General features: G+C 41.6%; 1 protein-coding gene across 1 annotated transcript; it reads left to right on the forward strand.

Moving 5' to 3' along the window:
* Nucleotides 1-737: 737 nt before the first annotated feature.
* opn3 (opsin 3) lies at nt 738-20,978 on the forward strand. The gene is made up of 4 exons (XM_064930794.1): nt 738-1,180; nt 4,811-5,130; nt 13,882-14,133; nt 19,419-20,978. Exons 1-4 carry the CDS (start codon nt 862-864, stop codon nt 19,686-19,688), a joined length of 1,161 nt encoding a protein of 386 aa, XP_064786866.1. The 5' UTR covers nt 738-861; the 3' UTR covers nt 19,689-20,978.
* Nucleotides 20,979-22,710: the final 1,732 nt, after the last annotated feature.

Here is a 22,710-nt window from a genome sequence, read left to right on the forward strand (position 1 = left end):
TGTGTAACTGTGTGGTTGTTTTTGTCGAACTGCTTTGCTTTAACTTGGCCAGGTCGCAGTTGTAAATGAGAACTTGTTCTCAACTGGCCAATTAAACGTGTACCTAAAAGCAGGTACCATAACAATCTTTAGAACGCCTAGTTTTTTTTTTTTTTTAAGAAGCTGTGGGTCACAAGGGTGAGAGGAAATTCTTCGACGTGTCTGAAAGCACAGCAAGACTGGAAAGCAAGCCACCTTCAAGCTTCTAGCCTAATAATATGAATGGACTGGCTTCCATCCAACAGATCTGAAAAAAATAAATATTATTGATAACCTGCTGAACTTGCATTCAGTAGGACATCCGCTGGCCGTGGCATTTCTACAGCCCTTACATTTCCCTTGACTGAAGAGAATGAATGTGCATCTTGTGGTTTGCTGTTATGATGAAGCTCAATTTCATTTCTGAAATTCCCATCAGGGAGTTCTAGACTATTCAAGCAAACCTCATGCACTTATCAACATGTTTGTGAAACGAAAAGGCAAAGTTTTATGAAACAATGTGGCAACACACAGTAGTCGCATGCACTGTGTGTACGGTGTGCGTCATTACGGGTAAGCCAACTTTACCAGTCAGGGAGTGCAGTAGGTCTACAGTGGCTGTCAACTAATTAACGTGATGGATGACGACTGCGGGAGATCTAACTGCGCAAGAAATACATTTGAGATAGCCAACCATCCTCAGGAGAATAGCCCTAATTTCTCCAAAGAGATGTCGCAGGTTTAACTCGTTTAGATCCGCGTCAGTAATCCAACTGCGGCGCAGATCTTCCCTCACCACACTACTAGACAGGTCAACGAGCGCAGCACAATGTTATTCAAGCAATGAATCCTGCGAATGTCACTAGAACTGGAAGGAATACAGAAGAATATATATTTGCGGTTGGTACTTACAAACTCCTTGCCTTTGCTATCGGAACAATTGGAGTCTTCGGATTTTGCAACAATATTATTGTCGTCATGTTGTACTACAGATTCAAGAGACTCCGGACGCCCACAAATTTGTTAATAGTAAACATAAGTATAAGTGACTTGTTGGTGTCTGTCCTTGGAATTAACTTTACGTTTGTTTCGTGCATCAAAGGCGGATGGGACTGGAACTCGGCAACATGCGTCTGGGACGGATTCAGCAACAGCTTATTTGGTCAGTATCTGAGCTTCTGTGCTTTGGTTGTCTCACCTAGATTCACACATTAATCTAAAATAAAAATTTAAAAGATTTTAAATTATTTAAATAGGCCGAATCCAATATGTTTTTTTTTTTTTTGTGGCAGCATTTTCATTTAATTTGTGTTTCCATGTTTGTGTATTTCAGATTAGTCTTTTGGTGTATTACATTTTCAGAACTTTGTGATCCTTATATAGTCTATTTCGTATGTTGCACGGGACATTTACTACCCATCTTATTCTAAGGAAGAACTGTTTAGCCCACTTTCTCCCTATTTATGAAACTAGTATTTCTATGGTTGTGGATGTTTATGAATGCCATTGCCGCTCTGGGGATCAAGCTGGTTCGTGTCAAGGACACCTCGGGAAATACCCGTGTAACTCTATCCCGATCTGTGGCTGCCTCCCCTTTTACACACTGGAAAATATGGATGATTTTGACAAGAGGCCAGTTTTCTACACTGTAATCATTGTACATACAGTTGAAATCGGAAGTTTACATACAGCTTAGCCAAATACATTTAAACTCGCAATTCCTGACATTTAATCCGAGTAAAAATGCACTGTTTTAGGTCAGTTAGGATCACCACTTTATTTTAAGAATGTGAAATGTCAGAATAATAGTAGATAATGATTTATGTCAGTTTTTATTTATTTCATCACATTCCCAGTAGGTCAGAAGTGTACATACACTCAATTAGTATTTGGTAGCATTGCCTTTAAATTGTTTAACTTGGGCCAAAGGTTTTGGGTAGCCTTCCACAAGCTTCCCACAATAAATTGGGTGAATTTTGACCCATTCCTCCTGACAGAGCTGGTGTAACTGAGTCAGGTTTGTGGCCTATACACACTTTTTATATATATATATATCCCATTTAGGCCTTTTGTCCTTACAAGCTCCATACACACTTTTTCAGTTCTGCCCACAAATTTTCTATGGTATTGAGGTCAGGGCTTTGTGATGGCCACTCCAATACCTTGACTTTGTTGTCCTTAAGCCATTTTGCCACAACATTGGAAGTATGCTTGGGGTCATTGTCCATTTGGAAGACATATTTGCAACCAAGCTTTAACTTCCTGACTGATGTCAAGAGATGTTGCTTCACTATATCCACGTAATCTTCCTTCCTCATGATGCCATCTATTTTGTGAAGTGTACTAGTCCATCCTGCAGCAAAGCACCCCGATAACATGATGCTGCCACCCCCGTGCCTCACGGATGGGATGGTGTTTTTCGGCTTGCAAACCACCCCCTTTTTCCTCCAAACATAACGATGGTCCTTATGGCCAAACAGTTCTATTTTGTTTCATCAGACCAGAGGACTTTTCTCCAAAAAGTTCAATCTTTGTCCCCATGCGCTGTTGCAAACTGTAGTCTGGCTTTTTTATGGCGGTTTTTGAGCAGTGACTTCTTCCTTGCTGAGCGGCCTTTCGAAGCTCACCAAACCCGGAACGCCGGGTGCTGCACATAAAAATTGTCTGTCCTCAGTTGTAACACTCACTACCGAGTTCCAAGCTGCCTCTGGAAGCAACATCAGCAGAATAACTGTTCGTCGGGAGCTTCGTGAAATGTTTTCTGGACTGATAAATCACGCCTCACCATCTGGCAGTCCGATGGACGAATTTGGATTTGGCGGCAACATATCCATGTTTTTTGTCAAAATGATTCAAGCTTAGTAAATTTGAATGCTCAGCACCTCTTGGAAAGCCACTCTGGTGTGTAATTGTTCTGCTGAAAAAAAAGCTATCGCAGGGTTAGGTTTTCAGAAGACTATGGCAGGTTTTGCTAAAGAAATGTGCCTGTCATTTGCTCCTTTCATATGTCTTTTGATCCTTTAGGACCTGGTGGTAACAAGGACACCCATAACATGATGTTGTCACCACATTACTGTTCTTATTACGCTGAGTGTACGAAACATTAAGAACTCTTTCCTACTTTTGAGTTGTTTCTCCATTGTATCCTATGGAGGATTATTGATATCGATAATAAACAGGTTGATGTAAAACATATATTTGTCACGCCTTGGTCTTAGTATTTTGTGTTTTTAGTTAATTAGTTGGTCAGGCCAGGGTGTGACATGGGTTTATGTTATTGTGTTGTCGTATTGGTTTTTTTTTGTAGGCATTGGGATTGTGGTTGATTAGGGGTGTGTTTAGTTTAGGTTTGGCTGCCTGAGGCGGTTCTCAATCAGTCAGGTGATTCTTGTTGTCTCTGATGGGGAACCGTATTTAGGTAGCCTGGGTTTCACTGTGTATTTCGTGGGTGATTGTTCCTGTCTCTGTGTAGTGTTCACCAAATAGGCTGTAATAGGTTTCACGTTCCGTTTGTTGTTTTTTTGTATTTATAAGTTATTTCATGTACCGCGATTCATTCATTAAAAAACATGAGTAACCAACACGCTGCATTTCGGTCCGACTCTCTTTCGACAAACGAAGAACGCCGTTACAATATATTTTTTTTTTGAATCAAAAATGCAATAAAAATATGTTTAAATGGCTACCCATACAGTTCAAGTTATTTTTTTCTGACCCATTTTAGCTATATAATTATCGTCGTTGAGGGCTTAGGGCGAGCGAGATAAATAATTGTGCAATCACATAACTGTCTCTTCCCTATTTATTATAGGAATCATCACTTATTAATGAAGAGGTCTGCTAATGAGGTGGTTAGTGCAACCTTCACAGCCTCTGCGCTCTCTCACTCTCTCTTTCCCAGTATCTCTCTCTCAGGCACATGTAACCTACTGTAGGCTAAGTGCAATATTGTCCAATATAATTATATGGGGGACTTTTCTCAGCTATCCAATGTCTTCATAAATTGTAAACTATTTACATTTTTTTTAAATCGTGTTATTTGTTGCCTCCAAAAATAAGCGGTTCACTCTCGTAGGATGGATGGGGGTGGTAATTTGACTTCGATGGCCGCATTGCAGCTCATTATAGTACAAGTTTGAAGAGGCACTGAAGAAGATGCTGGTTAAATATAACAATGATTGATGATTAGCACACAGACGCACTAAAAAAGCCCCACAGAAAGAGATGAATGGCACAGAGTATTGATACCACGTTAATCTACTACAGCATGTGAAACAACTCTCACATTCTTCAACAGTCTAAATTTGGATGACGAGCTCAGGACATCCTGCACCTGTTACACCCATTGTACTCATGCAGTGTGGTCCTGTCAGTTCGATCTGTACAGACATGTTATGTATTGGTTGTGTTATAGAGTGCGGTGACACTATGTGCTTGAACAGCTCCCCTTTAAATTGCAACACATCTGTGCCACAACACTTGGTGTTGATTGGGACAAATTTCTGGCAAAAGTCATTGCTGTGCAATGGAGAAATTGAATGTGACCAAATGTGTTTTATGGAAATCAAATGCACAAACCACAGGACACCTCTTTATTATCATGATTGATTGCTAAGAGGATATTTAAGATGATCTATTATGAGTTGGGAAGATATTGATGAGGACTGAGTAATAACTGTATTAACAGTGTAATAACCAATTGCTGTACTAATCAGGGCCTACATATAGATATTGCATAACCCAGATTCGGTAGTCATTACTCAGCATCATCACCCATCTCCCTCCCTTCCAGGCATCGTGTCCATCATGAGTCTCTCAGCTCTGGCCTACGAGCGCTACATCCGGGTGGTCTATGCTCAGGTGGTGGACTTCCCCTGGGCCTGGAGGTGCATCACCCACATCTGGCTCTACTCCCTGGCCTGGACAGGGGCCCCTCTCCTGGGTTGGAACCGTTACACCCTGGAAATACACCAGTTAGGCTGCTCCCTGGACTGGACATCCAAGGACCCTATCGATGCCTCCTTCATTCTCCTCTTTCTCCTGGCCTGCTTCTTTGTCCCTGTGGGCATTATGATTTACTGCTATATGAATATTCTCTACACGGTGCGAATGGTAAGAAGAAGGGCGAGACAGTCTCCCTCCCATTTTCTTCTGTTGCTTCATGTTTACGTCAGTGTGGTTTTATGTCGATCGTCTTTTAACGTAAAGGTCCAATGCAGCCATTTTTATCTCAATATCAAATCATTTATGGGTAACAATTATGTACCTTGTGATCGTTTTGTTGGTCTATTAACTAATTTACCACCTGGTGATGTTCACAAGGCAGGCCAAAACTCCATCCCACTAAAACAGGCTGAAATTGTAGGCGGTCTTTTCAAACTTATGCTAAAAGGGCATTATCATCATTTCCACAATTTCACAGTATTATTACTACCTCATAATGTGGAATTCATATAGATATAACAAGGGAAAACTTGTTTGTGACTGAAAGAGAGTTCCAAACCTATGCCATTAACAGCCAGTTTTCAGTTTTCCCCTCCCCACTCAGACCACTCCCAGATAGTCTTAGCAACATTTTTGCTTGAGAAATTGCTATTTGCTAAGAAGTTTTTTTATTCTTTTTTGACCACTTTAATTGAAAACAATCACAGTAAAGTACTTAATTGGTACCCAGAAATGATTTGATAAGGAGATCAAAATGGCTGCAATGGGCCTTTAACTAATTTACCACCTGGTGATGTCACCACGCAGGCCAAAAGTATTTTCAAACAGCGCTTACGCTAAAAGGGCATTATCATCATTTCCACAATTTCACAATATTAGTGTGGAAATATATATAAAACACAGGAAATCACATGTTTGACTGCACAGGGCCTTTAAAGAGCTCAAGAGTAAATAAATAAATAAATTTAAAAAATCAAACCAAGTCCAGAGTAAGGCTGATAAAGTGAACTGAACTGAACCAAACTAATCATAGACGCGAATGCCTAATACAGGATATAGAAAAACCTTTCCTCCTAAGGACATTTTCTATGCAGGTTTATAATTATTGTCATGGCTCTTGCCCTGGAGGCAGAACTTAGTGATTTCCGCAAGATGGGCCAGCTGCAAAGTCAAAATTTGCTATTTCGTTTTTGTTTTTTGAGCACATGCTTGTGTGTGTGTGTGTGTGTGTGTGTGTGCGTGCGTGTGTGTGCATACACTAATCTGATAAAATACTATAGTATATAGTATACACTGTTGTGTTTTTACAGACTTTACTGTACTATTCACTGTAGTGTTTTTGCAGACTAAAGTCAGCAAAAACACTAGTACTTACTATAGTATTTACTGTAGTATACTGTGGTATTTACAGTTAACTGTAGTATAAATACTGTAGTAACATAACTATAGTATATACAGTGCCTTGCGAAAGTATTCGGCCCCCTTGAACTTTGCGACCTTTTGCCACATTTCAGGCTTCAAACATAAAGATATAAAACTGTATTTTTTTTGTGAAGAATCAACAACAAGTGGGACAATATCATGAAGTGGAACGACATTTATTGGATATTTCAAACTTTTTTAACAAATCAAAAACTGAAAAATTGGGCGTGCAAAATTATTCAGCCCCCTTAAGTTAATACTTTGTAGCGCCACCTTTTGCTGCAATTACAGCTGTAAGTCGCTTGGGGTATGTCTCTATAAGTTTTGCACATCAAGAGACTGAAATTTTTTCCCATTCCTCCTTGCAAAACAGCTCGAGCTCAGTGAGGTTGGATGGAGAGCATTTGTGAACAGCAGTTTTCAGTTCTTTACACAGATTCTCGATTGGATTCAGGTCTGGACATTCTAACACCTGGATATGTTTATTTTTGAACCATTCCATTGTAGATTTTGCTTTATGTTTTGAATCATTGACTTGTTGGAAGACAAATCTCCATCCCAGTCTCAGGTCTTTTGCAGACTCCATCAGGTTTTCTTCCAGAATGGTCCTGTATTTGGCTCCATCCATCTTCCCATCAATTTTAACCATCTTCCCTGTCCCTGCTGAAGAAAAGCAGGCCCAAACCATGATGCTGCCACCACCATGTTTGACAGTGGAGATGGTGTGTTCAGGGTGATGAGCTGTGTTGCTTTTTACACCAAACATAACATTTTGCATTGTTGCCAAAAAGTTCAATTTTGGTTTCATCTGACCAGAGCACCTTCTTCCACATGTTTGGTGTGTCTCCCAGGTGGCTTGTGGCAAACTTTAAACAACACTTTTTATGGATATCTTTAAGAAATGGCTTTCTTCTTGCCACTCTTCCATAAAGGCCAGATTTGTGCAATATACGACTGATTGTTGTCCTATGGACAGAGTCTCCCACCTCAGCTGAAGATCTCTGCAGTTCATCCAGAGTGATCATGGGCCTCTTGGCTGCATCTCTGATCAGTCTTCTCCTTGTATGAGCTGAAAGTTTAGAGGGACGGCCAGGTCTTGGTAGATTTGCAGTGGTCTGATACTCCTTCCATTTCAATAGTATCGCTTGCACAGTGCTCCTTGGGATGTTTAAAGCTTGGGAAATCTTTTTGTATCCAAATCCGGCTTTAAACTTCTTCACAACAGTATCTCGGACCTGCCTGGTGTGTTCCTTGTTCTTCATGATGCTCTCTGCGCTTTTAACGGACCTCTGAGACTATCACAGTGCAGGTGCATTTATACGGAGACTTGATTACACACAGGTGGATTGTATTTATCATCATTAGTCATTTAGGTCAACATTGGATCATTCAGAGATCCTCACTGAAAGTCTGGAGAGAGTTTGTTGCACTGAAAGTAAAGGGGCTGAATAATTTTGCACGCCCAATTTTTCAGTTTTTGATTTGTTAAAAAAGTTTGAAATATCCAATAAATGTCGTTCCACTTCATGATTGTGTCCCACTTGTTGTTGATTCTTCACAAAAAAATACAGTTTTATATCTTTATGTTTGAAGCCTGAAATGTGGCAAAAGGTCGCAAAGTTCAAGGGGGCCGAATACTTTCACAAGGCACTGTACTATAGTAATTCATGTAGTGTTTTTGCAGATTGTCGTATACTGTAGTATTTTCTGTAGTTTTTTTGTGGACTGTAGTATAATGTAGTATTTTTGTTTTTGTGACATTACTGTAGTATTTATTCAATTGTTTTTGTTTTATTATCTTTGACATAGAAGTGGAGGCTTTCTGCTTCCGGAAACCTACTGGAGAAATACTAAAAGACCACATTTTTCCATAAACTTTAGGTAAGACTGGGGTTTGAACAGAGAGCTCAGGGCTTCTGCTCTTTTCTGTAACCTGTAGTAAAGTAAGTAAAGAGACGTGTAGACTTGTAGGGAGAGCTCAGGGCTTCTGCTCTTTTCTATAACCTGTAGTAAAGTAAGTAAAGAGACGTGTAGACTTGTAGGGAGACCTCAGGGCTTCCTGCCCTTTTCTATAACCTGTAGTAAAGTAAGTAAAGAGACTTGTAGACTTGTAGGGAGACCTCAGGGCTTCCTGCCCTTTTCTATAACCTGTAGTAAAGTAAGTAAAGAGACGTGTAGACTTGTAGGGGGACCTCGGGGCTTCTGCTCTTTTCTATAACCTGTAGTAAAGTAAGTAAAGAGACGTGTAGACTTGTAGGGAGACCTCAGGGCTTCTGCTCTTTTCTATAACCTGTAGTAAAGTAAGTAAAGAGACGTGTAGACTTGTAGGGAGACCTCGGGGCTTCTGCTCTTTTCTATAACCTGTAGTAAAGTAAGTAAAGAGACGTGTAGACTTGTAGGGAGACCTCAGGGCTTCCTGCCCTTTTCTACCGCTCTTCTCAGTGTGTCTATCCGGTCGAGGTTTGGTAAGGGGGAGGGATGTTGGAGTTGTCTTTTTGTCTTCTGCTATTTGATTTCATTGGATAATTAAATGTAAAGAAGAAAAATAAAGAAGACAAATAAAAAGAAGAGGGGGGATGGTGGGTAGGGGATAAGAACCCGGTATAGGGTAAGGTTTAGGGGGTAGGGTTGGGAATCAGATACGGACCCGGTTTAGGATAAGGGTTTGAGTTGGGAGTGGGATTTAATATCTTTATTAGAAAAAAAGAAAAAAATAGGTGATGGAAACTTGCTCTTCAGGTCACTTGGAGAGTGTGGTGCATTGTGATCGTGTTTCCATCTTCCAACAGGAGTGGGCAGAGAGGATTACACAGTTCTCAACCCTGTAGGGAACACAATATATGGTCTGTACTTGGAATGCATATTTCTCACTCATGGGTGGCACAAATTGCCACATGGGGGAGGTGAATGGGCAGAGTATATGCAAATTAAATACTGTGCTTAAAAAAGTGTAGTGTTTTGCAGACTGTAGTGTTTTTGTGGACATTACTGTAGTATTTACTACAGTTCTTTTTTTGCAGATAATACTCTGGTGTATAATATAGGACAGCATTCTACAGTATATTACAACATTCTATAGTTAGTACTACACATGATATAGGGATACTACAGTGTGGAGTATAGTATTCTACAGTCTTCTACAGTTTACTCTAAAGTAAAATAAATGAATGTGGGTGTAGTCAATTCACCCGGATGTTTAACGGTATCTGTGCAACGGCTTGGCACTGCTGCCAACACTGTGCCTGTCTTTGCTTCTTTAAGTATTTACAACATTTAAGGAAGTAAGCCATTACTTTCTGCACAGCACCGATCGCTGCAGCTGTACGTAGTCCATCTGTAAATAGCCCACCCAATCTACATACCTCATCCCCATATTGTTTTTATTTACTTTTCTGCTCTTTTGCACACCAGTATCTCTACTTGCACATCATCATCTGCTCATTTATCACTAGTGTTAATTTGATAAATTGTATTTTCTTCGCTACTATGGCCTATTTATTGCCTCACCTCCCCACGCCATTTGCACACACTGTATATAGACTTTCTTTTTTTCTATTGCGTTATTGAATGCACGCTTGTTTTTTCCATGTTTGTGTCACACTGCTTTGCTTTTTCTTGGCCCAGGTCGCAGTTGTAAATGAGAACTTGTTCTCAACTAGCCTACCTGGTTAAATAAAGGTGAAATAAAACAAATAAACAGCCCCAGGTCTCCAAGACATCAAAGCTTCCCTCAACCACTGAAGATCTGCCCTTTCCCTGCCCATGTTTGTTGAGGGTGCTCTGAGAACCCTTGAGAAACTCAGCATGAACCTCTGACTCAACATTATAGGGAAACCTCAGTGAACTGCAGTCTTAGAGAATGCTGATTACTACTGGGCTTCGTAAGACCATCAAAGAGAGGTTTCTAAATTTGCACGATCTGGAGTATTGTATCCTTCCCAAGAGAAAAACTTTGGCGAGCTTTAAAAGACTGTTATGTGAGAACTCTTCATAAATTATACCCCAATCAAAGTTTCCATGACTATCAATGTCAGGAAGTGGGGTCAGGTTGTGGTCCATAATTGATTAACAATTATATAGGTTAGTAAGAGAGTGACTGACTGACTGACTGACTAATTTAATTGGTCTACCAAGACTAAATACTTTTTTCGATAGAGCAGTTTCAATCCGTTTAGACATTTTCTGACCATTGCCATTCAGACCATTAGCGGTGACTCGAGAATCTCTACTCTCCCTTTCTGGTCTGTCTATTACTGCACAGATTCTCTATGCTGATGCATAACCAAAGGTCAATGTTCTGTTATGCCCACCTGAGACTCAGATATTCAGTTCAGATTAAACGTTTTTGTGTGTGCCTAGGCCTACATACAGGTAAGACAATACAGTATACACAGCAAAGACTAAAATAAAAGCTATCAAGTAACAATTGGCAAACTAAAAAGCTGACCGGAAAATATAAACAATGACAGCCTAAATCAACAGATACATTTAAATTAAAGAAAGATAGGTGGATTCTTACAATCAACAGGGACACGTGACAAACAAAGCAAACTCGACCAAACAATGTCAAAATGAGGAAGTAACCTCCAAATGAAATTTTAGGGATTTAATTAGAAATAAAACAAAATAGGGGATGGAAACTTGCTCTTCAGGATACTGGGAGGGCATGGTGCCTTGTGATTGCGGGTAGGTGGTTGAAGATGTTGTTTGTGTTTCCATTGCCGACAGGAGCGGGCAGAAAGGATTAGCACAGGTCTCTGTAGGGAGCACAATATATGGTCTTATTGGTGGCGTGAATTGCGACATGGGGGAGGGGAATGGGCAGGGTATATGCAAATGAAATACTGTAGTTAAATAAGTGTAGTGTTTTTGCAGACTAGTGTTTTTGCAGACATACCTGTAATATTTACTACAGTGCTTTTTTTGCGGCTAATACTTGGTGTATTTACTTTAGTATTCTATAGTATATTACAACATTCTATAGACATTCTTAGACATTTTCTGAACATTTTTTTTTTTTTAAAACCTTTATTTAACTTGGCAAGTCAGTTAATGTTTAGAACAAATTCTTATTTTCAATGATGGCCTAGGAACAGTGGGTTAACTGCCTGTTCAGGGGCAGAACGACACATGTGTACCTTGTCAGCTCGGGGGTTTGAACTTGCAGCGCTCTAAGCACTAGGCTACCCTGCCGCCCCAACTAACAGCCATTCAGACTGTTAGTGGTAACTCAGTAATCTCTGCTCTCCCTGTCTGCTCTGCTCTGCTCATTCGTACAGAGCTTCCACGACCCCTGCCACAGCACCGTTTGACACTATGCTACATAAGATTTAATCACTTTTAAAACCATGACCACAGAGAGACTGTTAAAGAATACAGCAAAGAGCTGCTGTTTTTATGAATGAGTTCATGTGTAAGTTTTTATTCAGCACCGTCAACACTTTCTTATTCAACACTATTACATAACATAAAACATGCTTTTCCTTACTTCCACTTGTGCTGCAGCTGCAATGAATGAGGAGTCAGGTGTATCGATAGGACCTGCGTTCTTATTATTATTAGCAGCTCGTCTTGTCTACTTTAATATCAAGGAATATTTCACATTCTCTGGTCATAGGAACAACATGAATTTGTGAATGACTGAGGCAGATATGGTGCGACTCGAGTTTCACCATCAGGTGGAAGACTGTGTCCCCTCTCTCCGGTCAGTCTCACTGGTAGAAAGGAAGGGGAGAGCAGGGACCATGAGAGGCGGACCCTCTGTTGCTCTCTCCCTCCGCTGAGAATAATGCCTTTTCAAAATAACTGGGAACTCAAAAATCTCCAGCGTCCGACTTAAGTGCTTTCAAGACAACTGGGAACTTGTAAAAAAAAAAAAATGTTTTGAAAGTTTATCCAACTCAGAATTCCAAGTTGGAAACGCGAGAATCTTTCTAGACTTTCCGACCTCAAGATCACTGACGTCATGATTTAACTTCGGTTCTTTTCTGATTTCCCAGTTGTCTTGAATGCACCATGACCATCAGATGCAGATACCATCAGTCCAGTAAAAATAACATTTAATTATTTCAATTTATGGTCCGCAGTGCCTCGCAAGTGCTACACCAACGGATTTATTTTGTTATCAAAGCTCAAGTTTTTAAATATAGTATGGTCTGAGAATAACAATATTGGCAGGAGAGGGATATAGCCAATATGCTGTGATAATGGCCTACTACCCAAATACCTTTTTACCCTTATTTTACCTGGTAAGTTGACTTGAGAACACATTCTCAGCAACAACCTAGGGGATAGTTACAGGGGAGAGGAAGGGGGATGAATGAGCCAATTGGAACCTGGGTATGATTAGGTGGTCATGATGGTATGAGGGCCAGATTGGGAATTTAGCCAGGACACTGGGGTTTACACCCCTACTCTTACGATAAGTACCATCGGATCTTTAGTGACCACAGAGAGCCTGGTCGCCCATTTAACATCCCATCCAAAAGACAGCACCCTACACAGGGCAATGTCCCCAATCACTGCCTTGGGGTTATTGGGATATTTTTTTAGACCTGATGATAGAGTGCCTCATACTGGCCCTCCAACACCACTTCCAGCAGCATCTGGTCTCCCATCCAGGACCAACCCTGCTTAGCTTCAGAGGCAAGTCAGCAGTGGGATACAGGGTGGTACATCATTCCCACAGAACTGTTTTTATTAGGTTCATGTTACAATGTTTAAGTCATGTTTTAAGTCATACCCCTAATCTTACTTCATTCGCACACTGTATGTAGATTTTTTCCTAATGTGTTATTGACTGTACGTTTGTTTATTCCATATGTAACTCTGTGTTGTTGTTTGTCTCTCACTGCTTTGCTTTATCTTGGCCAGGTCGCAGTTGTCACGCCCTGACCATAGAGAGCCCTAGGGGTTCTCTATGGGATTTTAGGTCAGGGTGTGTCTCGGGGGTGTTCTAGTCATTTTATTTCTATGTGGGTGTTTTGGTGTGGTTCCCAATTAGAGGCAGCTGATTATCGTTGTCTCTAATTGGGGATCATACTTAAGGTGTCCCTGTTCCCACCTGCATTGTGGGATATTGTTTTGTGTATGGTGTACCACTTGTCACGGTTTGGTGTTAATAATAAAGATGTGGAACTCAACACACGCTGCAGCTTGGTCAATCCATTATCACGACCGTGACAGCAGTTGTAAATGAGAACTTGTTCTCAACTGGCCTACCTGGTGAAATACATTTTTTAAATAAAAAATCTGAGCGGTAGATCTCGGCTTGCTTTTTGACTGTGAAAGTGATGTTAACCACTGGTTGTTGATCACTGGTCTATGTCATGGAAAGAGGTGTTCTTAATGTTTTGTATACTCCATTTATAACTAATAGGTCAGTGGAAGGGACATATAACTGCAATGGTTATACAGGATGTCCCAATTTGTTGACATATTCTAAAGAGACCATGTTGGTAAGTGATGAGATTCTTTCCTATTGTCATTCCCTAACAGCTCCGCTCCATCCAGGACCTTCAGACAGTGCAGATCATTAAGATCCTGCGCTATGAGAAGAAGGTGGCTGTCATGTTCTTGCTGATGATCTCCTGTTTCCTGGTGTGCTGGACACCCTACGCCGTGGTGTCCATGATGGAGGCCTTTGGCAGGAAGAGCATGGTCACCCCCGCCATCGCTATCATCCCCTCCTTCTTTGCCAAATCCAGCACGGCCTATAACCCTCTCATCTACATGTTCATGAGCAGAAAGGTGAGGGGACCCCTGACACACCTATGCTGATAGAGGAAATGCTTTGAAACAAGCCCTTTTCCAAATTTAAAGGAAAATCACAGACCTCATTGATTTGGTTAGGTGTGCCCCCACCTAGTGGGCAAAACATTTAAGCTGCCCCCCTCTTGACAGTGGAGAGATGTTACAGTTTTAAAGTAATTTTCCTGCAATTCTACACATTTTGCCATGAGGCGTACAGAAATTGTTTCAGTTTTAAAGCCAATTAAAACAAATAAAACATTATGCCATGGGGTGGAGAGACATTGCAGTTTTAAAACACATTTCATGCAATTCTACTCATTTTGACATGGGCAGAGATAACATTTAGCTGAGTTAAAGCAAATGTCCTGCAATTCTATAAATTTTGCCTTTGTTCAGAGAGAACTTTGCAGTTTTAATAAATCATGCCATGATTTATGCCATGTTCATATGATATCTGGGCGAGAGTGACTAACAAAATCAATGGGGCACATACCCTGCATGCCAGTCAGTAATTCGGGCATTCAAGGTTTAGATAGTTGGCTAGACTAAGGCTGTTGCTGTGACTGTATTACCACCACACCGGTGGTCAAGGCCACATGACTGTTTTGTCAGGGTAATTAGGCTTCTCCAAGCTCTGACGCTGTTGGACATTAGTAGCCTACCAAACTTGTTAACTGCCTGGTACTCAGCACTCTATTGTCCATCTAATCACTCTGACATCGATGCAAATGTATTCGAAAATCTAATCAAATACTTCATGAGAGCCCATGAGCTCTCATAATGGCCGCTAATAAAAAGAGGAGGATCCCATTAGCTTTCTATAGGCTAGGCCTACTATATTTATTTCTCAACTTTCCTAATATTAAGCACATTGCTTATATTTACAACAGGAGTATAGCCTACCTGACTGGCATGAAAATAAACCACGGGGATAAGCGTCCTCCATGTATTTTTTCCCGCTGCCCATGTTTCGATACAGGTGCATGATAATGGTCCATATTTAGTATATGTAAAGACGAGATTAAATCAAGAATAGTCTGATGGGTGACTTATATAGTGGGGCAAAAAAAGTATTTAGTCAGCCACCAATTGTGCAAGTTCTCCCACTTAAAAAGATGAGAGAGGCCTGTAATTTTTTATCATAGGTACACTTCAACTATGACAGAAAAATGAGAAAAAATCCACTTTTGTTATTGACCAAATACTTATTTTCCACCATAATTTGCAAATAAATTCATTAAAAATCCTACAATGCCATTTCCTGGATTTTTTTCTAATTTTGTCTGTCATAGTTGAAGTGAACCTATGATAAAATATTACAGGCCTCAACTTTTTAAGTGGGAGAACTTGCACAGTTGGTGGCTGACTAAATACTTTTTTGCCCCACTGTATATTATCACTTGTGATTGATGCCCAGCGTAAGAAACAATGCCTTTTCTTTGAGACTTGTTCGAATCATAGTCGCACACTTAGCCTATAGGCCTATATGTTTTAATAATGTTTATCACAACGTAAGTGGCCAAATAACTTCTTAAAATTAGGAACATTAATCTGCTTTACTAAGGGTGTAGAGCCTAATGTGCGTGAGTTTCAACTTTGGAAGATAATTTTCACCATAAAAATGCAGCTTTATAATTAAAGCATTACTTTTGTGGTGTTTTCATAGCCTATTGCGTTTGTTATAATGTGAAGAAATTATCAACATTTTAAGATAAACGTTCATCTTTGATTGCTAAAAAGGTTTTTGCATCCTATTGCATCATCTGTCCCAGACTATGTTTGAATATTTATTTATTGTACAGAATGGAATAGGTTGACCTTTGCTCTATGGGGGATAGTAGATTGACATAGGCAAGTGCTTTTGCTGTTTGTTAGGCCTACTCATCCTGTTGGCTGACCAAAAAGTAAATGTTGACAGTTCTTCCAATATGCACCTTGAAATTGGATAAATCCTCTTTTGGCTAGGCGTCCCGCTAGTGGGAAACCTCCGGTGAAACTGGACGGTGCACAATTCAAATAAATAATCAGCAAAATAATGGATATTAAACTTTTATGTACATACAAGTGTCTTATATTGATGGAATGCTTAAATTCTTGTTAATCTAACTCTACTGTCCGATTTACAGTAGGCTTTACAGCGATAGCATGCCATGCGGAAGTTTGAGGACAGCGCCCCACATCAAAATATTTTTCCACCGGCACTGGTTTCATAACTTCACAAATAGCGATTAAATATTCACTTTTTGAAAATATTCCTCTGATTTGTCATCCAAAGGGTCCCAGCTATAACATGTAGTGTCATTTTGTTAGATAAAATCCTTCTTTATATCCCAAAAAGTCTGTTTAGTTGGCGCCATCGATTTGAGTAATCCACTTGTTCACCATGCCAAGATAGGAATCCAAAAACCTACCCTGAACTTCGTTTCAACAAGACCAAATACATTTCTATTGAATCCTCAGATACCCTAATATGTAATTAGACCACACTGCTCAAAAAAATGAAGGAAACACTTAAACAACACAATGTAACTCCAAGTCAATCCCACTTCTGTGAAATCACTGTCCACTTAGGAAGCAACACTGACAAATTTAACATGCTGTTGTGCAAATGGAATAGACAACAGGTGGAAATTATAGGCAATTAGCAAGACACCCCCAATAAAGGAGTGGTTCTGCAGGTGGTGACCACAGACCACTTCTCAGTTCCTTTGCTTCCTGGCTGATGTTTGTCACTTTTGAATGCTGGCGGTGCTTTCACTCTAGTGGTAGCATGAGACGGAGTCTACAACCCACACAAGTGGCTCAGGTAGTGCAGCTCATCCAGGATGGCACATCAATGCGAGCTGTGGCAAGAAGGTTTGCTGTGTCTGTCAGCGTAGTGTCCAGAGCATGGAGGTGCTACCAGGAGACAGGCCAGTACATCAGGAGACGTGGAGGAGGCCGTAGGAGGGCAACAACCCAGCAGCAGGACCGCTACCTCTGCCTTTGTGCAAGGAGGAGCAGGAGGAGCACTGCCAGAACCCTGCAAAATGACCTCCAGCAGGCCACAAATGTGCATGTGTCTGCTCAAACGGTCAGAAACAGACTCCATGAGGGTGGTATGAGGGCCCGACGTCCACAGGTGGGGGTTGTTTTTACAGCCCAACACCGTGCAGGATTTTTACATTTGCCAGAGAACACCAAGATTGGAAAATTCGCCACTGGCGCCCTGTGCTCTTCACAGATGAAAGCAGGTTCACACTGAGCACATGTGACAGTCTGGAGATGCCGTGGAGAATGTTCTGCTGCCTGCAACATCCTCCATCATGACCGGTTTGGCGTGGGTCAGTCATGGTGTGGGGTGGCATTTCTTTGGGGGGCCGCACAGTCCTCCATGTGCTCGCCAGAGGTAGTCTGACTGCCATTAGGTACCAAGATGAGATCCTCAGACCCCTTGTGAGACCATATGCTGGTGTGGTTGGCCCTGGGTTCCTCCTAATGCAAGACAATGCTAGACCTCATGTGGCTGGAGTGAGTCAGCAGTTCCTGCAAGAGGAAGGCATTGATGCTATGGACTGGCCCGCCCGTTCCCAATCCATTTGAGCACATCTGGGACATCATGTCTCGCTCTATCCACCAACGCCACGTTGCACCATAGACTGTCCAGGAGTTGGCAGATGCTTTAGTCCAGGTCTGGGAGGAGATCCCTCAGGAGACCATCCGCTACCTCATCAGGAGCATGCCCAGGCGTTGTAGGGAGATCATACAGGCACGTGGCGGCCACACACACTACTGAGCCTCATTTTGACTTGTTTTACATCAAAGTTGGATCAGCCTGTAGTGTGGTTTTCCACTTTAATTTTGAGTGTGACTCCAAATCCAGACCTCCATGGGTTGATAAATTTGATTTCCATTGATAATTGTTGTGTGATTTTGTTGTCAGCACATTCAAATATGTAAAGAAAAAAGTTTTTATTAAGAATATTTCATTCAGATCTAGGATGTGTTATTTTAGTGTTCCCTTTATTTTTTTGAGCAGTGTATAATATTTCATACGGAAAGAAGTATATTCAATAGGAAAACGATATTAGCTAGTGCGTGTCCTCTTCATCGTGTGCGCATACACAAATTTCAAACTCATTATTCCTACTCGTTTTAGAAGAAACAAGCCTGAACATTGAGTGCTGACACTCAGTGGAAGCTATAGAAATTGCATACTGGGAGCTGGATGTAATTATTTCCCTGTGCTTTCCAATGTCAAGGCATAGGCTCTCAAAAAAGAAATTCCGGTTGGATTTTCTCCTATATCTATTGTGTTATACTCTCCTACATCATATTAAAATTTCTACAAACTTCAAAGTGTTTTCTTTCCAATGGTACCAATTATATGCATATCCTGGCTTCAGGGCCTGAGTAACAGGCAGTTTACTTTGGGTACGTTATTCAGACAGGAAGTGGAGAAAAAAAGGGGCCTAAACTTATGAAGAAGGATGCTCGCAGTTGTGTCCCCGATGTGTCGGTCTTCATTTGTAGCCTGTGAGAGAGATCCGATCACGTGACCGAGAGCCATGTGAGTGAGAGGGCTTCCGATTGCATAGAACACTCAGGGTGAAGGGCACAATGCAGCACCCCGGGCTGCAAAAGGCATTGATTTTTTTAAGGGTGCATTACGGCCACAAAGGGATGCTGCCGTGAAATTCGAGGCATTATCAAGTGCTTGTCAAATTGTGAATGAGAGACTATTGGAGTGTGTACAGCCTGCTCAAAAAACAAGGCAGAGCTCATGCAATTCAGGTAATGCTTTTCAAATCATCATTAGAATCTCATCATGCAGCCTTACAATGTATTACAAATCTAAAACATAGATCCCAACATTTGTAGAGCAACTAAAGTTACATTAATAATTCTAAATTAAGCACATAGGTGTACCTATTTCTTTGTTAACAGCTCAGCACAGAATAGCTGCATGTGCGCACTCCCTCAAATCGTTGAGACTATTTTATTCAGCTTTATTCAATTGTGTTCTTCATACTATAAAATAATATCAAATAATGCCATGGAATTATGAGCAGATAAGTACAGCCGCAAGACTAACGTACCTAGCAATCTAAAAATGTTTAGCTAACATAGGCTAATTGAGTGACTGTCAGTGACTGACGTAATGAGGAAAACTGCTAGTGCACAACCACATTTCGAAATGACACCTTGTATATTCTACTTTTCTATGTCTCAACATTAAATTGAGATCCTGACTGAGTTCATCTCTCTCTCTCTCTCTTCTCCTCCTCCTGTCCCTCTGGCAGTTCCGGCGCTGCTTGCTGCAGCTGCTGTGCTCCCAGCTCTCGTGGATTCAGAGCAGCATCAAGGACCGTCCCCTGGCCCGGAGCATCGAGCGGCCTATTCGCCCAATCGTCATGTCGCACCGAAGAGGCGGGGAACGACCAAAGAAGAGGGTGACCTTCAGCTCCTCCTCCATTGTCTTCATCATTGCCAGCAATGACGTGAACCACCTGGACAACATGTCCAAGAGCGGCGGTATGTCGTCAGAGGGCATCCAGGTGCGGCCGCTGTGACAGAGCATTATGGGTACTGTAGTACATCATGCTACACCCATGTCACCATGGGAACTGACTAATCACTTCATATCACCTGTTCCTCTGTAAACCTCAGAACTTCCTCTCATGAAACACAGAACAGAACACAGAAGTTCCAAATCACGCTTCTGACACAAGACTATTGTTTTTCTTTTTAGCCTTTTCAAGATCCATCACTATAAACTGTAGAGACTTATTCCCAACCCTCTTTCACTGTGCATCAGAAGGAACAATCCCTTCCCTGTAACCGAATGATGTAGCTGTGAGTTTGTGACCTATTTCTCTTGTCTTGAACAGCCTTTGACATAGTCTCATGCTGAGCTGAGTGTTTTTAAACAGTACCTCCTGTGTCATAACGGAAGCCAGCAGTGTTAATGGAGAAAATTATGTTGATTATTACTATTTCCCTGGTTGGCAGCACTATTGTGCTTAATGAACTTACTGGGAAAAGCCTTACAATATTGCAGCAGCATATTCTGCACAACACTCTCTCTACCTTTGTCACGTCCAGATACATTAAATATATCCTATATTCTGGGGTGAAAGTGGATTTCATTTCTTCCCGGTGCGAGGACCTCCTGTATGTGTGTATGTATGGGCCTATTCATAGAATTGCATATATAATCCCTATTAATTTAATAGGATCTCTATGGGCCTATTCATAGAATTGCATATATAATCCCTATTAATTTAATAGGATCTCTATGGGCCTAATAGTCCCGATTTGTTGTTTAACTTTTCAAATGTATTAGCCTACCTTTTAATGTGGCATAAACACAACCAGTCATTATATTTTCATCTGATTGTCAAACAATTACTTCAAAAGGTTAATGTAGGCTACCTGTGCATGTTACCCAGGGACGGCAGAACCATTTTTTTTGACGTGTGGTAAAAAATCGTTTAGAACTTCTGACATTTGTTAGGCTATTTGTTAGGCTATTTGTTAGACTATTTGTTAGGCTATTTGTTAGGGAATTTGTCTGTAATTAGATACATGTAGGTTGTCTTCTGTCATTACTTGACGCTCGTCTAGAATACTAAATAAAGCCTTGCTCAACAGAATAATGTCATAAACCGATCAATGCATCATCAACAATATAGTTGATGTCTGTAAAGTTTCTCTTTCATTTCTGCTTCTCTCATAGAGCAAGGGACCAGGGTGATTTTCCATGCAACATTTCCAAATGACAGTTTGACCGATTTTTGCATGCATATTTTAAGTGGTTGAAAATGAAATACTTTTATCCTTTACAGTATGTCCCTGAAATAAATTGCACCTTAGACTACACACTGTCCCTAAGCGCGCATTCGCATTTTCTCAAGATGCTGTTCAGGTGGCAAAATCAACATTTGGTCTATAATTTTCCTGGTGATTGGGCTCCTTGGGCTCCAAGGTGAGGGTGAGTGTTTGCGTGATGGTTCTGAATCCTAGAGGCCAGCAGTCGAGACCTTGAACCGGAAAAGGAGAGGAGAGCAGGTAGATAATAGTATTGAGAGAGGAGGCAACCCATAAAGTTCCCTGCAGCGCCGGAATCCACTAAAGCTGTAGACACAGGGCATGAGGGACAGTCAGCCAGAGTGATGGGTACTAAAAAGAGTCTAACAGGAAGAGCAGTAGATGGAATACTCACTCCTGGTCCAGGAGATGTAACATCACATTTTTGGATCCTGGGCGGTAGGAAATGGTGAAGTTGAATCTTGTAAACAATAAAGCTCACCGGGCCTGTCTGGAGTTCAGGCGCATGGCTGTACGGAGATATTACACATTTTTATGGTCGGTCCAAACCAAGAATGGCTGTTCTGCTCCTTAAAGCCAGTGCCTCCAGTCTTACAGTGCCATCTTGACTGCCAGCAGTTCTCGGTTGCCTACGTTGTAGGTCATCTCTGCAGGATTGAGACGATGGGACAGGAAAACAGATTTTGGTCCTGGGCAGATCACTGGGACAGGATGGCCCCCACTCCAACATCAGAAGCATCAACCTCTACCACAAATTGACGGGACGGATCTGGATGGACGAGGATGGATTTTGTGGTGAACCGATGCTTCAAGTCCACGAAGGCTCCATAGACCGCTAGAGACCATGTGAACGGTACTTTGGGAGAGATGAGTGCAGAGAAGGGGGCCGTCAGGGTGCTCTAGCCCCGAATGAAACGGCAGTAGAAGTTAGCGAAGACCGGGAAATGTTGTAACCGCACCCTGGACTTCGGTAGAGGCCACTCTACCACTGCTTTCACTTTTCAGGATCAATTTGGACATTTCCATCAGCGATGACATATCCCAGAAAGGAGATTGTAGAGCGGTGGAACTTACACTTCTTGGCTTTCACAAACAATTGGTTCTCCAGGAGGCGCTGAAGGACTTGTCTGACATGAAGAACGTGTTCTTGGGCAGACCGGATGAACTGGATGAAGTCAAGGTAGACGAACACGAAACGGTTTAGCATGTCCCGGAGCACATGGTTTACCAGAGCTGGTGAGTCCAAACGGCATGACCTGGTACTCATAATGTGTTAAAGGTTGTCTTCCACTCATCTCCTTTGCGTATCCGAACCAGGTGGTAGGCATTCTGAAGATCCAGGGGGGGTAACGATTCTTGATCGTCATATCATTCAGACCCCGGTAGTCAATGCACGGACGTAGGGTCTTGTCCTTCTTCTCCACGAAGAAAAACCCCATGCCGGCAGGAGATGCAGATGGACGGATGCCTCCAGTAGCCAGAGAATTCTCAATGTACTTCTCCATGGTCTTGGTCTCCCGGCCAGATAGAGAATATAGCCGACCACGAGGTGGTGTGGTGCCTGGGAGGAGATCAATGGCACAATCATAAGGACGGTGCGGGGGAAGAGAAGTAGCCCGTGCCTTACTGAAGACCTCCAGGAGGTCATGGTACTCAGTGGGGATGGCAGAGACATCCATGGCTTTGCTTACGTCCCGATGGGAACGTCTCAAGGATGGCTATGCCGCTTTTAGGAAATGAGAATGACAAAACGGACTCCATCCC

The sequence above is a fragment of the Oncorhynchus masou genome, chromosome 23, assembly GCF_036934945.1.
Source record: "Oncorhynchus masou masou isolate Uvic2021 chromosome 23, UVic_Omas_1.1, whole genome shotgun sequence".
In the NCBI taxonomy this organism is placed as follows: domain Eukaryota; kingdom Metazoa; phylum Chordata; class Actinopteri; order Salmoniformes; family Salmonidae; genus Oncorhynchus; species Oncorhynchus masou.